Below are 22,941 nucleotides of genomic sequence, written 5' to 3'. Positions count from 1 at the left end.
ATCCCTCCCAGCATCAGAGTCTTTCCCAATGAGTCAACTCTTCGCATGAGGTGGCCAAAGTATTGGAGTTTCAGATTTAGCACCACTCCTTCCAAAGAACACCCAGGACTGATCTCCTTAAGTATGGACTGGTTGGATCTCCTTGCAGTCCAAGGGATTCTCAAGAGTCTTCTCCAACACCACAGTTCAAAAGCATCAATTCTTCGGTGCTCAGCTTTCTTCACAGTCCAACTCTCACATCCATACATGACCACTGGAAAAACTATAGCCTTGACAAGGTGGACATTTGTTGACAAAGTAATGTCTCTGCTTTTGAATATGCCATCTAGGTTGGTCATAATTTTCTTCCAAGGAGTAAGCGTCTTTTAATTTCATGGCTGCAGTCACCATCTGCAGTGATTTGCGAGCCCCCCAAAATAAAGTCTGACACTGTTTCCACTGTTTCCCCATCTATTTCCCATGAAGTGATGGGACCAGATGCCATGATCTTCGTTTTCTGAATGTTGAGCTTTAAGCCAACTTTTTCACTCTCCTCTTTTACTTTCATCAATAGGCTTTTGAGTTCCTCTTCACTTTCTGCCATAAGGGTGGTGTCATCTGCATATCTGAGGTGATTGATATTTCTCTCAGCAGTCTTGATTCTAGCTTGTGTTTCTTCCAGCCCAGTGTTTCTCTTGATGTACTCTGCGTATAAGTTAAATAAGCACGGTGACAATATACAGCCTTGACGTACTCCTTTTCCTATTTGGAACCAGTCTGTTGTTCCATGTCCAGATCTAACTGTTGCTTCCTGACCTGCATACAGGTTTCTCAAGAGGCAGGTCAGGTGATCTGGGATTCCCATCTCTTGAAGAATTTTCCACAGTTTATTGTGATCCACACAGTCAAAGGCTTTGGCATAGTCAATAAAGCAGAAATAGATGTTCTTCTGGAACTCTCTTGCTTTTTCCATGAGCCAGCAGATGTTGGCAATTTGATCTCTGGTTCCTCTGCCTTTTCTAAAACCAGCTTGAACACCTGGAAGTTCACAGTTCATGTATTGCTGAAGCCTGGCTTGGAGAATTTTGAGCATTAATCTTTACTAGCGTGTGAGATGAGTGCAATTGTGTGGTAGTTTGAACATTCTTTGGCATTGCCTTTCTTTGGGATTGGAATGAAAACTGACCTTTTCTAGTCCTGTGGCCACTGCCGAGTTTTCCACATTTGCTGGCATATTGAGTGCAGCACTTTCACAGCATCATCTTTCAGGATTTGAAATAGCTCAACTGGAATTCCATCACCTCCACTAGCTTTGTTCGTAGTGATGCTTTCTAAGGCCCACTTTACTTCACATTCCAGGATGTCTGGTTCTAGGTTGAGTGATCACACCATCGTGATTATCTTGGTCATGAAGATCTTTTTTGTACAGTTCTGTGTATTCTTGCCACCTCTTCTTAATATCTTCTGCTTCTGTTAGGTCCATGCCATTTCTGTCCTTTATCGAGCCCATCTTTGCATGAAATTTTCCCTTGGTATCTCTAATTTTCTTGAAGAGATCTCTAGACTTTCCCATTCTGTTCTTTCCTCTATTTCTTTGCATTGATCGCTGAGGAAGGCTTTCTTATCTCTCCTTGCTATTCTTTGGAACTCTGCATTCAGATGCTTATATCTTTCCTTTTCTCCTATGCTTTTTGCTGCTTTTCTTTTCCCAGGTATTTGTAAGGCCCCCCCAGACAGCCATTTTGCTTTTTTGCATTTCTTTTCCATGGGGATGGTCTTGATCCCTGTCTCTTGTACAGTGTCATGAACCTCCGTCCATAGTTCATCAGGCACTCTATCTATCGGATCTAGTCCCTTAAATCTATTTCTCACTTCCACTGTACAATCATAAAGGATTTGATTTAGGTCATACCTGAATGGTCTACTGGTTTTCCCTACTTTCTTCAATTTCAGTCTGAATTTGGCAATAAGGAGTTCATGATCTGAGCCACAGTCAGCTCCCGGTCTTGTTTTTGCTGACTGTATAGAGCTTCATCTTTGGCTGCAGAGGATATAATCAGTCTGATTTCGGTGTTGACCATTTGGTGATGTCCATGTGTAGAGTCTTCTCTTGTGTTGTTGGAAGAGGGTGTTTGCTATGACCAGTGCGTTCTCTTGGCAAAACTCTATTAGCCTTTGCCCTGCTTCATTCCGTATTCCAAGGCCAAATTTGCCTGTTACTCCAGGTGTTTCTTGACTTCCTACTTTTGCATTCCAGTCCCCTATAATGAAAAGGACATCTTTTTTTGTTGAAAAGGCAAAATGATAGGATAGTGAAAGAGGAACTCCTCAGGTCGGTAGGTGCCCAATATGCTACTGGAGATCAGCGGAGAAATAACTCCAGAAAGAACGAAGGGATGGAGCCAAAGCAAAAACAATACACAGCTGTGGATGTGACTGATGATAGAAGCAAGGTCCGATGCTGTAAAGAGCAATATTGCATAGGAACCTGAAATGTTAGGTCCATGAATCAAGGCAAATTGGATGTGGTCAAACAGGAGATATCAAGAGTGAAGGTTGACATTCTAGGAATCAGCGAACTACAATGGACTGGAATGGGTGAATTTAACTCAGATGACCATTATACCTACTACTGCGGGCAGGAATCCCTCAGCAGAAATGGAGTAGCCATCATGGTCAACAAAAGAGTCTGAAATGCAGTACTTGGATGCAATCTCAAAAACGACAGAATAATCTCTGTTCATTTCCAAGGCAAACCATTCAATACCACAGTAATCCAAGTCTATGCCCCAACCAGTAACGCTGAAGAAGCTGAAGTTCTATGAAGACCTATAAGACCTTTTAGAACTAACACCCAAAAAAGATGTCCTTTTGATTATAGGGGACTGGAATGCAGAAGTAGGAAGTCAAGAAACACAGAAGTTTTCCTAGAATAGAACTCCTGATGGTTCCTATCTCAGTTTCATCATCTAGGAAGTGGGTTGATGATTCTAACACTACCTTACAGAGTTGTATAGGTAAATGGATCAGTTCATGTAAATTGCTTAGAACAGTACCTGACATAGTACTTGGAACATGGTAGGTTTCAGAATTTATCACTTTCCTCCTTTGGAAAATTTGATGGTGAAAGAAGAAAGAAAACTGAGTGGGAATTATCCAGGAAATATCCTTTTAAGAGTGAGTAGAGAGGGAAAAAGGAATAGCAAACAAGTGAGTGCTGTGTTGCTGCAAGTCTTGATGGGATGGGTCCCTTCAACGTCTCTAGGTAGGCATTACAGTTGTGCCCATTGTACAGTTGAGGAAATCAAGGCACACAGAATGTTGTCGCTCAGGCAAGACTGTCCAGCTGGCAAGTAGGGCAGGTGTATTCACACTCAGACAGCCTGATGCCAGCAGCCACACACTCAACCACTGCACCATTCTCCTTCTTGATGTGGGAAAGAAAGGAAAAAGGTTAAAGACATAAGAGAAAGGCTGTGGAGCCAGGGCTCAGATCAGAAGCATCTGATAGAAGGAGCAGGGCTGGGGGAGATGCGGTGATGGCTGTGGGAATGGAACGTCCTTTCTGAAACCGACAAGAAGGCAGGAAGGAAGAGGCAGCCACATGCAGGCAGAGGAGGGGAATGGCTGCTTTGGGTGCTTTGGGGAAGTTGGGAGGTCCACTGATTGGGAGCTTGGGAAGATCAAGTGCAAAGGCCCAGAGGAGGGAGGTTCGGAGTCAGGCCCTGGAAAGAACAGATGGACAAAAAAGCTAGAGCAGAGTGAGCCAAGGGATCAGAGAAGGAGATGCATGAAGTCAGGGATGCCAAGGGCACTGATGTTCCGGGGAGGCCCGTGGGCCGTATTTAGTCTTTGGGCTTTTACTGTGAGTTGGGAGCTATTGATGGATTTTGAGCAGAGGAGGGATGAGATCTGACTTGTTTTTAAAGGATCTGTGTGTGTGTGTGTGGGTGGGTGGGTGGGTGGGTGCACAAGCATTTGCAAGGGCAGAAGCAGGGGCTCAGGTAGGAGACAAGTGCCACTGCCCAGGCAGGAGATGATGTTTAATTGAGCTCTAATACATATTGATCACAGTGTTAGACAGTGTTAGACTCTAAGGGGACAATGGTGAAGGATTCAGACCAGATCTTTGCCTTGTAGAAGCTCTCAGGCTAATGGAGGGTTTCTCAGCGTCAGCCCTGGAGACTAAGGGGCTGGCTAGCTCTCTGCTGTGGGGGCCTGCCCTGGGCACGCTAGGACATCTAGCAGCATCCCTGACTCTTCCCCTCTTGATGCAGTAGCGTCACCCCCCTTCCTCCAGGTGTGACAACTTAAGTCGTTTCCAGACACTGGCACTGGTCTAGTGGGAGATGGAAACAAACAGAGCATATAAATACGTGCTCTTCTTTCCATACTGGTAATTGCTAGGAAATAAAAAGAGCAGGTCAGGGGAGGTCCTGAATCTTCCTGATTTTGATTTTGTGTTCTCTTGCTTCCATTACATCTCTGCCCACCCACACTGCCACCATCTGCCTGATGGTCAAGTACCATCCCCTCCCCGCCTCCACCTGCCCTTCCTTCCCTCCTCCCTCCAGTAGCGTAATCCTGCCAATCCCTCCTAGAAAGAAGACGAAAACAAAACAAAACGAAGAAAGCCTTCTCGAGGACCCCTCTTCTCCGAGGTAGGGGACCGAATCCTAATTGCCCCTTTTCCGCCGTAACATGACTCGGTCAGCTTCATGCTCTGAAGGTGAGATTTTCTGCTTCCGTGCCCGAAGTTGGCCTTGGTTTCAATTGGCCGAAAGGGAACAAAACAAAACAAGATATTTAAGACATTTCCCGCCCTCGGTCCTGGCCGTTTCACCTAACGGACAGGGAGGCCTGCTGCTCACTGGAGGCAGATAACTCCAAGGGTGCTTATTTTCATAGTCAGCCCAGCAGACTATCTTGGGATGCAGCTTGCGGAGGCGGCCGCTCCTGCTGCTGGCCTGGCTGTGGGCCATTTCAGTGGGGCCAGGCCTGGGCCAGTGAGAAGCCCAGGGAAGGGGGCTGAGGTCAACCCTTTGCTCTCCTTGGAGGCCCTCAGCTTTGTCACTGAGACACTCTGGCTTCCTTCAGCCAGATTTTATCCCCAGATTCTCTGTCTCCTGGAAAAATTAAAAGAGACATGATTTCATCTATTCTTACCAGCTCATGGCTTATTCATATCACCATGAAACCTGCTTGTTTAGGCCTGTGCTGGCTTTGCTATCCAGAGGCACAATGATTGGATTTTTCTTTCATTCCTTTAAGCCAAGGTTTCCCACGTTGGTGCAGTGGACGGTTAGATCATATAAGTTCTTTCTGGGAGCTGTCCTGCACACGGTAGGATATTTAGCCACATCCTAGGTCTCTACCTACTGGATGCCAAGAGCACTTCTCTTCCCACACTGTGACCTCCCCAAAGTCTCCAAACATTGCTACCTATCCCCTGGGGGTCAAAACCACCCTTTTGAGAAAAGCTGATTTCCAGGGATTTTTATATTTCCGATTTTAGAGTTTGCTAAGGGTCACCTTGGACATCTTGCTGGAGGTTTGTAGGGAGAGAGGAGCTTTCTCTGAGCCTTTGCATGATTCTGACCTAAAGGTCTCCCAATTTCATTATTCAGTCCTTAAAACATTCTCAAAGAAGTCAAACTCCTAAAAGAAAACGCAGAGCATGCAGTCCCTGTTGGTAGATTTCAGCCTCGTTTCTGCTCTGCTTGGTTTGGCTTTTTTCCTTTCTTTAGAGGCAGGCTAAAGTACAGGCTTTAGGGATATGACGTCTTCACTGGGTTGGAAATCTGACCTCTAGCACTGGCTTGCTGTGTGACCTCGGGCAGTTCACTTCACCTCTCTGGGCTCAGTTCCAGCTCTCAAACAATGCTCCCCACTTCGTGGAGTCAGTCTGTGTAAAATGCTGATTTAGCCAGAGCCAGGCCCAGGGCGAGCATGCAGAAGCTGCTGAGATTACTCTGTGCAGTGGGGGGTTTGAGAGGGGCCCACTGGGTAATCTCTTGATTGAAGCCAGCAGCATTTGGTTTTCTTTATTCCCTGCTTATCAGCCACATTCCATCAAACCCTGGGAACTGGCCCTTAGTAGGCCTGCCCTGGGCTTCCTTTTTCAATCTGCGTCCCTCCCAGGATTCCATCTGCCACCATACCTTTGTCTCTGTCCCCAGCCGAATTGCTGTTTTCCAGATAACCTCAGACCTACTCGAATGCCAGCAGCATTCCTCAAACAGAGCGGAGCTGCCAGAATAAGCCGGCAGCTTCCTGCTCTTTGCCCCAGAAAACATTTCAAGTGATCAAGTGATCGGGGTGGGGGTGGGGGTGGGGGGAGGATGCTGCAGCTGCTTATGCAACCAGCTTTAATCCGGGGTTAAAATCCACCATGCCAACCAGCGCTATATTTTATTTCCTCATCCCTTGGGAAGTGAGCTGTTTGGGAGATCCGCCACAAGCTCGTTGTCCTACTTGTCTCCCCCTCCCGCAGAGCAGCACCCATGGACACAGATAGTATTCCTTCAGGGACGGCGGTGGGGGGCCCCTGCCCACACTGCTGGGAGGGAGAGCACAGTCCGATTAGCTCTGGCCTCCTGTCCCTGTCCCCCCGCCCTGCCCTCTCTTTGGTCTCCCGGTACCCAGTTCCACCCCCAGGAAGAGGGGGCCCCTCCCTTCTCGTGAGGCCCAGCCTGTTTTCCTGAGTGCTAGACCTTTGTGGAGGTGTCCCTCCCTCCATCTTGGCCTCTTTAGCCTAAAATGCAGCGACAGCAGCCACAAAATCCCCTCCCTTTTCATATAGCCTGGGCCCTGCCCCTGCGGTATCCAGTGTGCTGGGCTGGATTCCTGGCTTGTTCCTGTCTTGATAGGAGATTCCCGGCCAGGAAGAATTGATGTACATGCGGTGGGCATCTGTTGTCCATGGGGGCGGGGGGAGGGGGCAGGGCGAGCAGGCCCTCAGCTCCACCGTCTTCTTTGCGGCAACACACGGGGTAGGAAGGAGAAAGCCCACAAGTCCTAATTTTAGGAGGAGAAGGGGAGACTTTCCTGGACTATGGTTTTTACCTCCTGGCATATGCCTGCGTCACCTCTGGAAGATTTCTCCAGCCTCTGAAGAACGGTGTTTAGTTTCTGTTGTTCCAGCTTGCTGTTTTTTTTTTTTTAACTTGTTCATTAAGCACCTTGTCTTAAAAAAGAAAAAAGGAAGAAGCAAGAGAGCACCAAATGTTTTAAGATCCTTTTTTGGGTCTGCTTTTTCTTCCTCAGGCTACAGACCCACAGCAAAGACAGCCCGACAGAGGAAACAGGCACCTAATACTGTTGAGAAGGGTGGAATTATAAGCGGTTCTGAAATGCTAGTTAAGATTTTACTGGGAAGCAGGGCCACAGATACGGTGGAGGTGGCGGTGGTGGGGAACTGCCAGGGTAGGGCTGAGCGTGAAATAGCCGTTCCGTCTGCCTTTGGGGACCCGAAGAAGCCGCTCTCTGTGGAAATAAATTTAAGCAAGAGTCCTTAATAAAGCTCATGGGATCTGTCTGCCCACTGAGGGCCGTTTCCCGAGCACCACCATACAAGGCTGATTGTGGCAGGAAGGTCTAAGCAGTGGGTGTAGGCCTGACTAATAATGGGGGTTCTTGTTCCCGGCTGAATTTGACATCTTTCTTTCTCCCTCTGGATTTAAATGGCTTCTCAGCCCGGGAGGCACTGCCTGTGCCCTGGATTCAGAAGGTACACGCCTCCTTGGGAAGCCAAGGCGAGAGAGACAGCAGCTCGCTCACTCTCTCTCTCTCTCTCTCTCTCTTTCTGCATCTGCCGGGGGAGCTGCCGCTGGTATTTTTCCACAGGCCTTTTCTGCGATCTCAGGGCCTAGTTCTTCCCAGCCAGGCCCAGAGTCCGAGAGAGGGTTAATAGGCAGGAAGCTGAAGCCATCGCAAACTAATACGGAAGTCAGATTTTTGTTTAACTGACAGGTTTAGCAGGCCTCAGCCGTGGGGGAGGGGGCCGGGGAGGGGAAGGGAAGTTTGTAGATGTAGGCATGTGGCCTGCTAGGAGCGCCTTTGGCTTTTCTTAGGGTAAGGACGGAGGTGGGGGTGGGGGTGGGGGCCCTGGCATCCTGGCAGGGAGGCTGGAAACCATTTTGGTTTTTCCTTTGAGTTCTGGCTGGCGGGGGCGGTGGGGGTGGTGAGAGGTTAGATTCTGGGCCAGGGGACAAGTGGCCTCCCTCGTCTGCTTTGTCCACAGGAGGCATTCGGACGATGACGGTGCAAACTTTGACCACTTGGCTCCCCTCCCCCCCTGGCAGCCTGAGTCCTCTGGCCTCTGAGAGGCCCAGGGCTGCTCTGGGGCGATTTCGGGGTGGGGTCGGGGGGCTCTCCTGGCCTGTCTGGTTTGCTCAGAGGCCTGCCTCCAGCCTCCTTCTCTTGCCCCTGGGCCCTTTTCCTGGGCCTCCTTTCCTTACAGCCATCACTCCCCACCCTCCCCGCCGCGGGTGGGGTAGGGGGCAGAACATTCTGCTGGATTGTTCCAGAAAAGGGTTAGCCTTCCTCCCAGCAACAGAGAGCCGTTTCTGAGGGGGCAGATGAGGTTGAGTCCTACCAGCTCACCCCCCAAAACCCTCTTGCCCGTGGCCTGCGGGCCTCAGGCTCTGCTGGAGCAGGTCAGGCTGGCTGCACTGGTTCGCCTGCGCCGGGAAATCTAGTCAGGGTGTGGGAGAAGGGCGTCTGGGGGCCCCTTTCCTCAGTTTTTCTTGCTGCAAAAGGCCTAGCTTAGCCTGTCTTTCTCTATGCACAGGATGGCTCTCTTGCTCACCAGAGCCTCACAAAGATAATCGCTCAGGAAGTGTCTCAGCCAATCCGGGGCCGCCTTACACTCCGATTTGCCAGGGCAGCCAATCGGGGGTGCGCTTTCATGAGGCGGCCAGATCATCAAGCCGAAGTGCCAAACCCTTTTTCTGTGAGAACTAGGAGCCTGTCCTCCATGTTTTATAAGTATTGACATTACACAGTGTTAACAATGCATCCACAGAGGTAAGCTCGACTTTTTAACCATCTTTTCTCCCCCTCCCTCTGAGACATCCGCATTTGTGGGCGAGCCTTGTGATTTCTTGTGGCTGGCCGTGCCACACTCACCCCCACAGCACTTAGGTTAACTTGGAACTGTTTAGAGAGAAAATTTTTTTTTTTTTTTTTGCTTTCTTGGGTCACATGGCTAAGTAGCCATTAGCCAGAGCTCGATTTTGCAAACTGGCAAGGGCCTGGCACACCTTTTCTTCCACCAGGACATGGTGTTTCTAGAAGAGTGTGAAGCTAGATCCTGGTATTGCCAAAAAAGAAGCTTTTTTTTTTTTTTTCTTCCTCCCTCTTCTCTCTCTCTCTCTCTCTCTCTCTGAGCAGTTCCCCCCTCCCCCCCCAACCCTGTACTATTGTCTTCTCTTGTGTCACATGCCTGCTGGGGAAAGAAAATGGAAGGTAAGCAAGCAGGCTCCCCTCCAAGGAGAGCTCATGGCAGACAGCAAAGCAGGCAAGTTTACCTCCAGAGAGGTGCTGGGAAGGCCGGACTCAGTGCTGGCCAGAGAGGATGTGTGTTTGAAACAGAACCAAAGGCCTCAGCAGAAGAACAGTGCTGAGGACAGGTCCTGGGTCCTGGGGCCTAGGTGGGTGGTGGTGTCTCCCTCTGGTCTTTTTTCTCCCTGCAGGATTTCTTCACTTGAAACTACATTGTTCAGCCTTTTTTCCTGACTTCTGTTGATACAGAGTGTTATTCTGCAAAGCCAGCCTACAGCCAGCAAATGTTTCTGAAAGTGTTTTCTAGGCTTTGGAGGAAGTTTTTGGAGTAGGGATGGGGATTGGGGGTGGGGGGGAGTGTAGGAGGTTGTGGGGGGAGAGACGTTGGACAACATCCTGCAATAAATCTGAGGAGTCTTTTGAATCCCTTAGTTTTCTCCTCTTGCATGGCTTTCAGTGAACTCATGTATCCTTTCTCCTGCCTTTTCATTCTCCTTTCCTTCTTTTACATTGGATCATCCTCTGTCCTCCTGTGTGATAGAGTGCAGAGGAAATAAAATCACGTCTGTGGCTCATGGCAGCATCCCATATTCAGTGGTTGGGTTGTGGTGGTGGTGTTGTGTGTGTGTTTTTAATAATCCCGTGTAACTGTTTAAAAAAATTTCCTTTTTGATCAAGTCCCAAATCTGCCAGCCTGTTCTCTCTTCTTAACTGTGGAAAAATGAGACGGTTGCTTGAACATTTGTTGGGTAAGTAAAGCAATCCATTTCTGTGACCATGTATAAAGAGTTTGGTGAACATTTGGGGTCTGTCTGTAACAGGGGGGTCTTGACTCCAGCCTTTGGGGGCTTTTTTTTTTTTTTTTATGAGCAGGAACCCAAGGAGGGCTTTTAAATAGAGTCTTGATTTCAGGTGACTGTTTGAATCCACTGTTTTTCCTGATAACCTGGGGCTAGGATTGAAGATTATACTTCCTGTTTACCCTCAAACAGGGAGAAATTGTTCAGTTCATTGTGACTTGACTGGAGACCTTGAATTGGGTTTGTTTGGATATTAAGTAGAAAACTCTGGGGAGGCAATCTGCTTGTGAAATGTAAGGAAACTGCTTGGTGTTAGAGTCACAGAGCCTTAAAGGCAGGGGGTGGGTGGGGGGAGGAGCTCGGGGTGGTGGTGTGTGTGTGGTGGGGTGGTGTCAGTACTTATGTTTTAAGATACTTAACATGTCTGTAAAAATCCCACCCACCGCCAAACTTGGTCTGATTCAGGATTCAGTACATCCCAGACCCGGCCTTTTTCCAAGCCTGCCCCACACATCTGTATGCACGCCTGCCTTTACTTCTGATTTATTTCTTACTTTTTACATTTCCCCTTGATCTCTTAAGGCTGCAGCTAGAACTTCAGAGTGAAAAAAGTAGCTTCTTGTTTAGCATTTGCTTCAGAATTTCCCTAGACGTTCCGCTTCATACATTTCCAGCCTGGAGACCAATCCAGGACTGTAAAAACTGGAAGTATATTCAGTTGCTGTATTATGCCAACTTTATGGAGTCAATAATCTTTCTTTTAAAGTGGTGTTCAGCAACCCACCTTTGAGAACCCATTGGAAAAAGGTCATTTAATAACGAGGAATGTACCTCATTCTAAGCTTGAGAAAAGTCTGTGTAAGACAGGCCAGCTTCTCAGAGTAAAGAGACAGGCCATTAATGATGTAACGTACTTAGAACTGTGTGCTTCTAACCCACACCAGAAAGTTCAGTCACTTTAGCTCTTTTCTTTGTTCTTATCTCCTGGCTGTAAATGAAAATTACATATTGAGGTTCATAGGAGCAGTATCTAATCACAAGACTGCTGGTTTCTTGCCGTCACTGTTTGCATAATGGTGTATTTGTTGGGCTGGAAGGAGACCTAAGGGCAGGGCACTTGTCCTCCAAAAGCTTGCATTAAAATGGCTCCCACAGGTTTGCAAAGCCAAGATCTGTTTTCAGATGTGCAGCCCCAGCAAGTTCTCAGCCCTGGACCAAGCCAGCCTCTTGCCTCTAGTACTGTGGCCAAGCAGCAGACATGAGTCTGTAAAAAGTTAATTGCTTTCAAAGTAGTGTTGTTTTCCAGTTTTCACTCGGGGTGGGGGGTGGGGGTAAATAAATGTCTGCATTGCAGCAGAACTAGGTAAGAGGCAGCAGGCTGGCTCACAGTGCAGCCCAATGGGCTTCCTCTTTCCAGCTTTTGAACCAATAGACTTGGAGGAAAGGTTACAGATTGACAATTGCAGTGGCCGGACCCAGATCAGGCCTTCTGGAAATTTCTACCATCTTTGTTCCTTTTAGGAAAAGGAGGTCTGCTGAGCTGAAGCATCTCCTAGGTTCCCTGCCTAGGGCATCTCCCTCCCCCCACCTTTTCTTTTTTACATCAAGGTAGACGGGTTCTCTCTGCCACATTTGTAAACTGCAGAGGGAAGAACAGAACCATTGGGCAGTTTTCCTTTTTCCTTCTGCCTCCTCAATCCCCAAAGAGGATGCACAGCTGCAGGGAACAGACACACTGGAGCTTTTGATTCATCTCTTTCTCTCTTTTTTTCCCTTCAAGACCCTCCAGGATGGATTCACTTTCTGCTTTGGGAAATTAAGTGGCATTCGTGTTGGGGGAGGGGGAGTAACTGCTTTTATTAGCTCCAGAAAATGGTCCGTGTTCTGTCTGTAACTAAGAATTAATTATATATAATCACTCAGTAAACTTTCTACACAGTTTTTCTAATTGCTGCATAGGAACATGGTTTGCCTGCTGAAGCTGAATCTAAGTTACTTTTATAATTAACAGCTCAAAGATTTGAGTCAGAAAGAAAAGCAACAATGGGGCCTCCTAGATTATAAATTAGAGATGAAAACAATAGCTTTTTTTTCTTTCTTTCTTTCTTGTTACCCCTTTTCTTTTAAACAAAACATTCCCCTTTTTCTTACCCCAGGGAGAACAGTGGGGAAATGGCTTCAGGTTTTAAACAGGAGAGATGGCGGGGGGAGGGATGAGTCACTCTTGCAGAAAGCAGGGTGACAGCAACCCAGCAAAACCTGAAGGCAAAGGTAGGTTTTTCTATTTTGCAAAGTCCAGCCACCTGACATGTGTGTGATCTCTTTGTTTCTCTTGCCTCCTTTTCCTCTTCCTTCTCCTGGGCAGAGGCCACAAACATTTGTCAGCTGGGAAGCGCTAGGTCTGGCTTTGCCTCTGCTTTGACCCTGAAAAGAAAGATAACCTGCAAAAGTGCCTTGGTCACCCCACCGCAGAGGAGGAGGAAGGGAGAGTCAGTGTAGCAAGCCAGTCCTTGCCTTGCTTGCAAAGGCAGAAACAAGTAAGGATTCACCCTTGGCTTCAGGTTGCTAAGGCTATGGCTGCCCTTCCCCCTCCGCCCCACTCTGCTTACTGATAAACAAGCAGGCAGGAGCCGTTTCAGCAGTGCAGCGAACTGGGCTGCCAGCCTGTCCCTCCTCATCAAGATTACCTACCTACCGGCCGGCCAGGAGCCAGCCGCCTGTCCTCGCCCTGGCACAGCGTTGGGCACTCTGCCCTCCTTTCTCTCCTGAAGCTCCAAAACAGTCACCTTGAAAACTCTGAGGCCATGCTCAGACCTGTAACCGTAAATTACATTACCCACTATGAGGCTCTTAGCTCGGCCTGTGAAAGCAGGTTTTGCCAAACCCATGGTTAATTTTGAGGGCTCTGTTGGGGGTGGACAAAAATTAATTTGTGAGTATTCTTCTGCGCCTTGGCTAAGGGGGAGGTTTTCCTGTTGTTTCTCCTCTGCAGACTCGGATTGTCTTTTCCTTGATGTTAACTGTCTTAGGACTGGCTAGGTGTTGGGGGGCCGTTTCCAGGCTTATTAAACAGCCTTTTTATTTTCCTTTGGCCTCAGACTGGGGTACAGCCCTTCAGATGCCTGCTGCCCTGGAAGCACTTTTCATTTTCCCCAGCTCCTCTTAGGTAGGGATGCAAGGCTGGTTTCTAATCTACCAGCAAGGAGGAATGGGCTTCCTTCCCCCTCCCCAGCCTGCGCCCTTTTAAGATTTTTGTTGTCTGCGCAGACACCTGTCTGTCTGCACTTTATGCCACAGGGCTGCCTGATTCCTAACCTTCCACCCACCTAATTCGAGGGTAAGGGGGCCTCACTGTAGAGCCTCACGTTGAAGGCTCAGGATCTGAAAGAGAAGGGTTTTCCTTAGGAACCTGTGACTTCACAAACTCCCCCTGTCACTGCAGATTTTTTTTTTTTTAAGCCTCTAAACGTTGGGTTGTTGGTGTCCTTTGGTTGAGCTTTTTCCTAGTTCTGATATTTAGGAAGGTGGCTTTGAAACTAGCAGGGCTGCTTAAGCCAGAGCTACAGCTATTGAACAAACTGCTACCATTTTAGCTTCAATACAGGAATGAGGCAGTGTTGCCAGACGCCATTTTAAGAATCCTGCATAAATAGCTTAGCTCCCGATGACTCTGCCTGTTTTAGGTGAGTGCTTATATAAAGCTGCTAACCATTCCCTCCCTCCCCCGCCCCCCCATTTTTAAAGAAATTAATTGCAGATTTAGGGAAGCATGGTGTTTGGATTTTGATATTCCCTCTTTTGTGATCTGGAAGAGGAAAGATGTTTGTATCTTGGGGATGAAATATTTCTTACAGCCTGGACCAGTTTGGTATTTTGAATGAAAGTGAAAAAGCTGAAGGAAAAGTCCTTTCTACTGATTGCATGATTCTTGAATTGCTGTGTGATGGTCCTCAGCTGTAGACCCAGAGTCTTGTGCATGCTGGTTATATATTCTAAGAGGGGTTAGATATTCTTGGTTAAAAGTCAAATAGTAAGGGCACTTGGGGAGAAGAAATATCTGGGCATTGTGTTTCCAGGCAGTTTTCTATCCAAACTAGCTATTTTTCTCTTTTCTCTCTCTTTACTGGAAGTGTGGAGGGGATGGGATTCCTGGGAATTACGGACCAGCCTTGAGTCTTCAGAATTAATAATCAGAAGGCTTAAAACATCCTGGAGGTGCAGTTCATCTGCAACTTTTAATTGCTCTTTTCCAGTGCATGCAGGTTAAGTAAGCAGAGGTTTTCTTGCTCAGGCATTGGGGGAGAAATCTTTTATTCTTTCTGGGCGGGATGGGATGGTCTTGGTTGTCTGTGCAGGCGCTGGTTATTTCTTCTTTAATTGCCTGAAATGTATCAGTGTGTGAAATCCAGGGGCAAGTGACTTAGGCGAACCTGTGAGTGCAAGAGGGGATGGTGGTGGGGAGCATACAGTATATACAACTAGTCGGTGGGGTATTTTCCTGTTGGGGTGAGAGGCTGTTGTTTGATTTTCAGCTAATTTTACTCTTTCCCTTAGCGGGCCCCTAGTCGACCTAAAAAAAAAAAAAAAAGTAATGTCAGTTTGAAACAAGGACTGCTTGTTCCATTGTTTTGGATTTAAATAATCGGGGTTGCTGGAAGCTAGCAGATATGGAAGGAAAAATGCTGTGTATTTTCTAAGACTTTAATGTGTTAATGACAAGAGTTCAACGTCTTTTCTCCAGACATAGCCTCTTTTTCTTATTTGACTGCTTTTTTGTTTTCCTCCAAATGACTGAACAGTTCTTAACCTAAACTGACTGAGATCTGTGGGGCATTCAGACAGGTACAAATCTTTTCTCCACCACCACTTTTGATGTAATATTCATATTTTTTCCCCCACCTAACAACATACTAGTACTTAACACTAAACCAAAAAAGTAAAAAAAAAAAAAAAAAAAATGAGATCAGTGGTGTAGAAAAAAGGAAGTCCCTTTAGATGTGGCTATTCAAAATGACTAATTTTGCATTCTGGTCTTTGCTTTTGTAAATGAATTTTTTTTTTTTCCCTTTAAATGCATAGACATTGCAGTTTCCTTTAGTCAAATACAAGTTTTGTGTGTGTGTGTGTGTGTGTGTGTGTGCGCGCGCGCATGCATGTGCATGTATGAGTTCCCTTTGAAAGGATGGCTTGCTGATCTGTGAAAAAGATGGTTTTCTGAAATTGTTGTCCTTCAAATCCTTGGCTAAAGCTGGTGGTGCTGTTGCTAGAGTTAGGTTTAGATTATGGTGCCCACTTTGTAATACTTGGAAAGATAAAACAGCTTAACTTTCTTTTCCCTCTTTTCTGCTCCAGCATTGATTATCTTAAACTCTGCAGCAAATAGCCACCCCTTTGCTAGTTTGCATTTTCTTAGCCTCTCAGCAGCTTTCCTCCCTGAAGTATTCAGCCTCCTCTAGGCTGTTACAAGCCAAATAATTGTTCTCTTGAATGCAACCCTCCTCCGTGATCAATACACCTTTGAATGTTTTCATCACTGCAGAAATCCTTCAAGTGGGTTTCGGGGAGGCGGGGTAGGCTCTGTAAATGCATAATTGTTTCTTTTCACCACCGAACATTTTGGTTGGATACCAGATTAGCGTTTCCTCCATCACTCAAAATATGGGATCAGTTTCAAGAAGTTTAGTATTTCACATACTTCGTGGTAGAGAGGGGAACAGAATTTTAGTTGCTAGAAAGATCAAGGTTGGTCTTTGTGCTTTTGAAGCTGACCATTTTCCCCCTCTCTGAAGGGACTGCCTGGGGCTTTCTGTTAAAATTTATTTCCAGTCACCCCAAGCAAGAAACCATAAGCAGCATCCATTTGACAGTCTGGGTGTGTTGCATGCAGGGGGTGTGTTTCGAAGTTGAGAATGTTTGCCCCTTAAGTTGGAAGAAAAAGTACCCGTGTTAAAATCACCTGCCACAAATCACTGTTCTATTATTGCATGTTAGTGACGTGTTTAAATTTCAGAGGCGCTGGCTTCTGACAAAAACCGCTTGTGACAACATGTCCGTTGTTTCTTTGGTGGTTTGTGTCCCAAGCTTTCCCTACAGATGCACTGTGAATGAAATTGTCAACAGGGTTCAATATCAGAGGCCTAAATGTGTTAATATTCTGGTTTAAAAGCAGACTACCTTTCTCTTTCCTCTCTTTGCTGAGACCAGTGAAGTTGGAGGCCTCCAAGTTCTTCTAACTTAATCCTGAGCTCTCATCTCTTCCTTTTTCTATCTAGTCTCATCAAACACAGAACTTTCCTAAATGCATCTCCACCTGACCCTGAGGTTCCAAGCCATTTGGGACTTCTCTTTTGTCTCATCACTGTCCCAGACCACGAAACACAGGCGGGACATTCTGATTCTTCCTGCCTCACCCAGCCTCCCTCCTGTCCTGGCTCTTCAGTCTTCCAGAAAATTTCAGCCGTCTCAATTGGAGATGCACTTATTTCTTCTTGTTGAACCACAGTCCGATGAAAATGCATCTAGAATAATTGCTCAAATTCTTATCACTTCGTTGTCAGCTGAACGTTTGGAAAGTTCCGACATCTCAAATAGTTGGCACTTTTAAAAGCAGATCTTCCTGGCTTGGCCTGAGAAGTGTATGTGTATCCATGGGAAAAATGGAAATGACCTGCACTTTGTTCAGCTGGGGAGCGTTCCAGCCAAGAGAGGGAGAGAAGATTCTGGTGAAGGGGCCTGGTTTTCCCTACTTCTTGTCCCAACCCCCGACTCTCAGCCTGTCTTTTAAATAATCCCTCATTCCACTTTAGTGGGGGTTGGGGGGGAAGATAATTAGTCACAGCTCAGAAGAGTGCTGAATGCTTTCTCTAAGCCATGCTTGCTGCAGAGAAGAAACATCCCAGGAGCTGGGAATGTGGGGACCCCAATCTTAATTCCTGGGCTAAATGCTGGTGGTTTGAATGTTTTGAAGCCAGTCCTTTTGCTTCTAGCATCGGCGTATTTTTCTACTTTGTGATTTAATGTATGTATTTTCATGTTCCTGCCTCATCACTGCCTCATCGGGGAATTTTAAGATTTAGCAGGGAGTTCTGCAAAGATACTCTTTGCCTTGCAGAACTCAAAGAGATCAGAACTCCAGGTATCCTGAAAACCATCTCCAGCCTGAACCCAGTGTTAACAAGAAACTTAACTTACTCAGAGGCTGGGTTTTCATTGGTCCAGGGCGGTAGATTGTAACTGTGTCTCATTAAAAAAAAGCCTTTTGCATCCCCCAATAGCATGACAACTGGAATAGTCATTTGACTTCAGGAACAAACTAGTATTTAAAAAAAACCCTATAGGAATCTTAACACTTCTTTGAAATCAGATGTGGGTTTCTTTCCCCCTGCCTCTTCTAAGGATGGAGGATTGTCTTAAAAAGGTGGCTTTGTTGTTAGAACTTCTGAATAAATGCCCCCATGGGGCAAGATCTCAGTCTACCTAAAACGTGAACATAATTTGCTCTGTTTCAGCTTGGCTGAAGAGGAAATAAAAACAGAACAGGAGGTGGTAGAGGGCATGGATATTTCCACCCGCTCCAAAGGTAAGTAAAAACCTTGTATTATCTATTCCAGAGCAGAGGAGGAAATTGGAATTCCTTTTTCTTGTTGTTGTAGTGCAGTCAAGTGTGGCTTACGAGCCGAGGTTGCAACACTCCTCCCATTTTGAGAGGTTGGCGCCTTTGATGGATGACCCTCATTTATAGAGAAATCTCCTCCTGATTTTCTTTCCCTTGCATGTCTGGCTAGGTGTTCTGACCTGTTGGGAATTGTCCCGACAGTCAGTTTTACGTGGTGTGTGTCATGACTGAGGATGGCTGGCTAGCTCTCTGCAGGGTGACTTTTGGGAATCAATTAAATAAAGCATGTTCTAGAAGCAACTGGCATCTCCAGCCGCTTCTTGGTTTCCAATTTTAATAAAAGGTCTCTTTGGAATCATGAAGGTGGAATGAAGGTGATCCATCCATTTCTGGAAAACGGTGGTCTTGGTTAGTGAGTATAGGAATATGTTAGGACCTCCTAGAATTCTGGGGCCAGTGTTAGAATTTTGCAAGTCAGAGTAAACACGGGTGTGTGCTTCTGTTCAGAATCCTGTGTTAGGGCGCCTCAAAGATCTTCTAATTGCGATGTTGATAACTTTTTGTTTGGTCTGTATGAGACTTACCCACGTTGCCTTAGGGGTGCTTTTAGAAGGCTGATGAAAATGCTCCTCTCCAAACTAAGTGGTTGTACCATGGTGTTGTTATGCCTTCGACAAGTCTCTGGGTACCTGTGCTGGGAGCGGTGGGAAGGGCTAGACAGAGGATGAGTACAGACTCTGCCAGAAAGAGTCCTTTCCAGCTTAAGAGCTTCACAAAATGTGGTTCCATAAAGGTGTTTGAGACAACAGAGCTTTTTGAGGATTTCTATAAGACAGCCTGTCATTCTGGGCGATGATGAGGGTCAGCTAGTGGTGGCTGTTGTTGGGTCTGGCCAGCCTGACAGGGTCTGGGCCTGGTTCAAAGAGGTGGGCAGGCTGGGCTGCCCAGGTGGGTGGTCAGTGCCTGGGGAGCAGGAAGAGGATGTTGGGAGGGAGACAAGGCCCAGTCTGAGGCCTGCTGCCCTTCCCCACAGCCCCCACCCAGCTCAGGCTAGACCAGCAGCAGAGCCACAGGGGAATCTGAACAAAAGGTGTCCGTAGACAGCTGCCGATGGGAAGCAGGTCCCAGCTCCCCTTTGTGGTCAGAATTGACTGTGGAGAAGAAACTCGAGAGAATGGGAGCTGGAGGCGGGCTCTTTGTGCTTGATCTGCGCATCACTCGGACACTTTTCTGGCTCCGCTGCTCAGTTTTCTTATCTGTAAAATGGGCTGTTGGGTTAGATTCCAAGAGTCCTTCCACCTTGGGCTTCTCTTGTAAAGGTAACTCGTCCTGGTGGCATTTATGTAGGCTGTGCTTGGAGGGTCCAGGAGCCTTTTCTTAACCTGGGAGGATGTGGCAGGTCGTGTTCCCATTTTCAGATGAGGAAACTGAGGCTCCGAGTGCTAATGTCTCCCAGGTTGGAAGTGTAGGATGGGATTGGACTGAATCGGGGCTCTGATTCCAAGGAGCTGCTTCTTTCCTGAACTCTCAGGGCCTGAGAGGGCCCGGAACCCAGTCGTTCTCCAAAAGGGTCCAAACTGGGGACTGTCAGCCTGCTCAGGCCCGTCTGTCTGTGTGTGGAGACCCCACTTCTCATCTTCTTGCCGACCCCCTGGACGTTCCTGGCCCTTCACCCTATGTCTGGGCTGCTCGAGGTGTGACTGCTCTGGGATCATCACCGTCCCTCTTTCTTATCCGCCCCGCCCCATCCTCTCCCAACAGCAGCCAGGGTGATTTTGGAAAAACACATTCATGGGATCTGTCTGCTCTTGCTGAGTCCCTCCGCTGCCCTTCCAGCGCCCTCAGACTCCAGTTTGCAGTCACTGTGACCGACCTGCCTGGCCTGAGCCCTTCAGCTTCCTTCTCTTTTGTTTACCTGTGACGCTCTGTGCACCTGACCTCACTTGAGCTCCCCGCTCCTCCTCCCTGGGGGCCCTTTGCTGGGAGCACGCCACCCTGGGTCCCGCTGACTAGTTTTCTCATCTCAGAGCCGTCTCAGACGTCGTCTCCTTAGGGAGGCCTTTGGTGGCCACCCAGCCCACGGAGCCATTCCATCGTTCTCTGATAGGTTTTCAAAATAAACCTCATTTTAGAGCAGTTTTTAGGTTTCTGGATAAGCAGAGTGTTGCCATACTACCTCCTGCCCCCGCCCCCACACACACATAGTTACACACACCATTTCCCCTCTCTTTTTAACACCATATATTGGTCTGGCTCATATGTCACAATTAATGAATTGGTGTGCTTCATTCAGATTTCCTTAGTTTTTTCCACTAAGATTCCTTGTCTGTTCCAAGACCCCACCCAGGATCCCACATGGCATTTAAGTAACGTGTCTCCTCTAGAATCCTCTTGGCTGTGACCGTTTGTTAGGTCTTCCTTGGTTTTGATGGCTTCGCTAGTTTGGTGGTATTTTGTAGGATGAGCCTCATTTGGGTTTAATAATTTTCTCATGGTTGGACTGGAGTAGACTGGAATTACGGGTTTCTGAGAGGAAGGCTTTAAAGTGCCGTTTTCATCACGTCATATCAAGGGTATGTATTGTGAATATAGTTCACCTCTGGTGCTGTTGACCTTGATCACTTGGCCAAGGGGATGTTTGTCAGGTTTTTCCTCTTCCTTTTTGGAAGGAAGTCACAGTGCTCAGCCCACGTTTACAGAGTGGGGAGCCACGTCCCATCTCCTGAAGGCCAGAATATCTACATAAAGTGTTTTGTGTTTTTCTGTATGGGAGATTTGTCTTGTTTTCCTCATGTGTTTGTGCAGCCATTTATCCATATCAGCAGGGACTAAACTGTTTTATACTTTGGGTTATAGTTCGGTATTACTTACTTATTTTGTTGCTCAAATTGTTCCAGCTTTGGCCACTGGGAGCATTTTCAGTTGGCTCCTGTGTCCCTTGGACATCATTGTCGATTGATCGGTTGATTGATTGAATACTGTTTTACTTTCTGCCACTGCAGAAGTGCTCTCGGCATTTTTTAGGATGCTTTAGGCTCGTTTGGGTCTTCCCTGGTTGCTCAGCGTACAGTAGTACGCTGCCTGCACTATAGGAGCCGCAGGAGCCGCAGGTTCCATCCCCGGGTCAGGAAGATCCCTTGGAGAAGGAATTGGCCACCCACTCCAGTATTCTTGACTGGGAAATCCCATGGACAGAGGAGCCTGGTGTGGGGTCTTCAAAGAGTCGCACACGACTTAGCGACTAAACCACCACCCCCACATAGGCTCATCTTCTATGTATTTTCTGCCTAGAATTAGCCATTTCCCTAAGGCCCCCTGTTATTTATTGGAGAATGGCTTTAGAAACCAAGATCTGGGTGCTGGATGTCCTCATTGCTACTGAGGGGTCTTTGCTTCTAGGTCCTTTCAGCTGACAGAGTGAAGAAACACATATGTGTATGGGAACCTACATGTAGGCACCTCTATAAGTATTTCTGTCTGTATCTAAGTTAGATTGAGTTCCTACAGTTGTCCCTGATTCTGATCCATTACCACCTGGATCCTTCTAGCTTTCTGTCCTTACTTAATCTCTGATCTCCCACTCTCACAGTGAGAAGTGGCTCATACCATCTGCCATTCTTTACCACGTTCTGGTACATTTAAAATTGTTAAGAAAAAAAGTTTGATTATTTGGCTGTACCAGATCTTAGTTGCAGCATGTAGGACACATGCGAACTCTTAGTTGGCAGCATATGGGGTCTAGTTCTCTGACCAGGGATTGAACCCAGGCCCCTGTCATTGGAAGCGTGGAGTCCTAGCCACTGGACCACCAAGGAACTCCCCATTTACAATCTTACGTTCAGCATTCAGCTTGATGCACTTTAACACGTGTGTACACCTGTGGAACCATGGCCCAGATCAAGACAGCTGAACATTCATGGCATTCCAGAAGCGCTTCATGGACCTTGTCCATGATATTATACTTCTATTTGTTTGTTTGTTGATGGTCTCCTATGCTGTGTTGCAGGCCCCTTCTCTCTCCAGGGCCTGCACCACCACTGTCAACCTTTCCCTTCCGTTTGAGAGGCAGGATGGCATGGAGGTTTAAGAAAACCCACTTCTTGTGTCAGACTCCCTGAGCTTGCCTTCTGGCTGCCCTGTGCCTAGCTAGGCTGTTCTTCATGGCTCAGTTTCCCCTTGTGCATGGGGGGTGATAAGAACAGTGGGTTATGGTGCAGATTAGGATTTTAAATGGGGAGTTCCCTGGTGGTCCAGTGGCTAGGACTCCACGCTTCCAATGAAGGGGGCCTGGGTTCAATCCCTGGTCAGAGAACTAGACCCCATATGCTGCTTGTTATGCGCAGAGCGCCCAGAACAGTGCCAGGAACACGGCTAGCGCGTGGACGTGTTAACCACGATTAGAATCAGCTGAGGAGGGTGCGCTTGTGTTGATAAGCCTGCCAGGTGGAAGCCTTCCTCAGCAAGTTGTGCTGCTTTCCCTGCTTCCAGTCTCCAGGAAGAAGGCATGGAGGTCATTAATGAAGAATTGTATGATCCAAAAGAATATAAACAGTTTATAAAGCCCAATATCAGAAAACAAACAACCCAATCAAAAAATGGGCTGAAGACCTGAATAGACGTTTTCCCAAAGAAAACACACAGATGGCCTTTGGGCACATGGGAAGATGGCAAGCGTCGCAAATGTCAGAGAGATGCAAAGCAAAACTTTAACAATAAGAGATCACCTCATGCCTTTCAGAATGGCCATCATCAAAGAGTACAAATAATGAGAATTGGCAGTGATATGGGGATAAGGAAACCGTTGCTGCGTTATTGGTGGGATGGTAAATTGGTGCGGCCACTATGGAGAACAGTATGGTGATTCCTCAAAGAAACTAAACATAGAACTACCGTGTTCCAGCAGTTCCACTCCTGGCCGTATACATATGTATATAAAAATAATTTGAAAAGACACATGCACCCTGATATTCATAGCAGCGCTATTTACAATAGCTGAGATATGGAAGCAACCCAAGTGTCCATCAACAGAAGAGATAAAGAAGA

The 22,941-nt window shown here is 47.1% G+C and overlaps 1 protein-coding gene across 12 annotated transcripts in view; it reads left to right on the top strand.

Annotated features, from left to right (window-relative positions):
• Window positions 1-8,951: 8,951 nt before the first annotated feature.
• ZMYND8 (zinc finger MYND-type containing 8) overlaps window positions 8,952-22,941 on the top strand; it is a 122,847-nt gene continuing 108,857 nt past the window's right edge. For 11 of the 12 annotated variants that reach the window (XM_068987024.1, XM_068987022.1, XM_068987025.1 and 8 more), the window contains exons 1-2: window positions 8,952-9,006; window positions 17,792-17,862. In XM_068987024.1, the coding sequence (XP_068843125.1) occupies window positions 8,993-9,006; window positions 17,792-17,862 (85 nt within the window). In that variant the 5' untranslated portion in view covers window positions 8,952-8,992. Of the gene's footprint in view, window positions 9,007-15,804; window positions 15,834-17,791; window positions 17,863-22,941 lie in introns of those variants that run through there. The other variant, XM_068987016.1, reaches the window with a different exon arrangement.

The sequence above is a fragment of the Capricornis sumatraensis genome, chromosome 15 (assembly GCF_032405125.1).
Source record: "Capricornis sumatraensis isolate serow.1 chromosome 15, serow.2, whole genome shotgun sequence".
NCBI classification, from domain to species: Eukaryota; Metazoa; Chordata; class Mammalia; order Artiodactyla; family Bovidae; genus Capricornis; species Capricornis sumatraensis.
The sequence above is the reverse complement of the archived record's forward strand: the minus strand, read 5'-3'. Positions and strand labels throughout refer to the sequence as shown.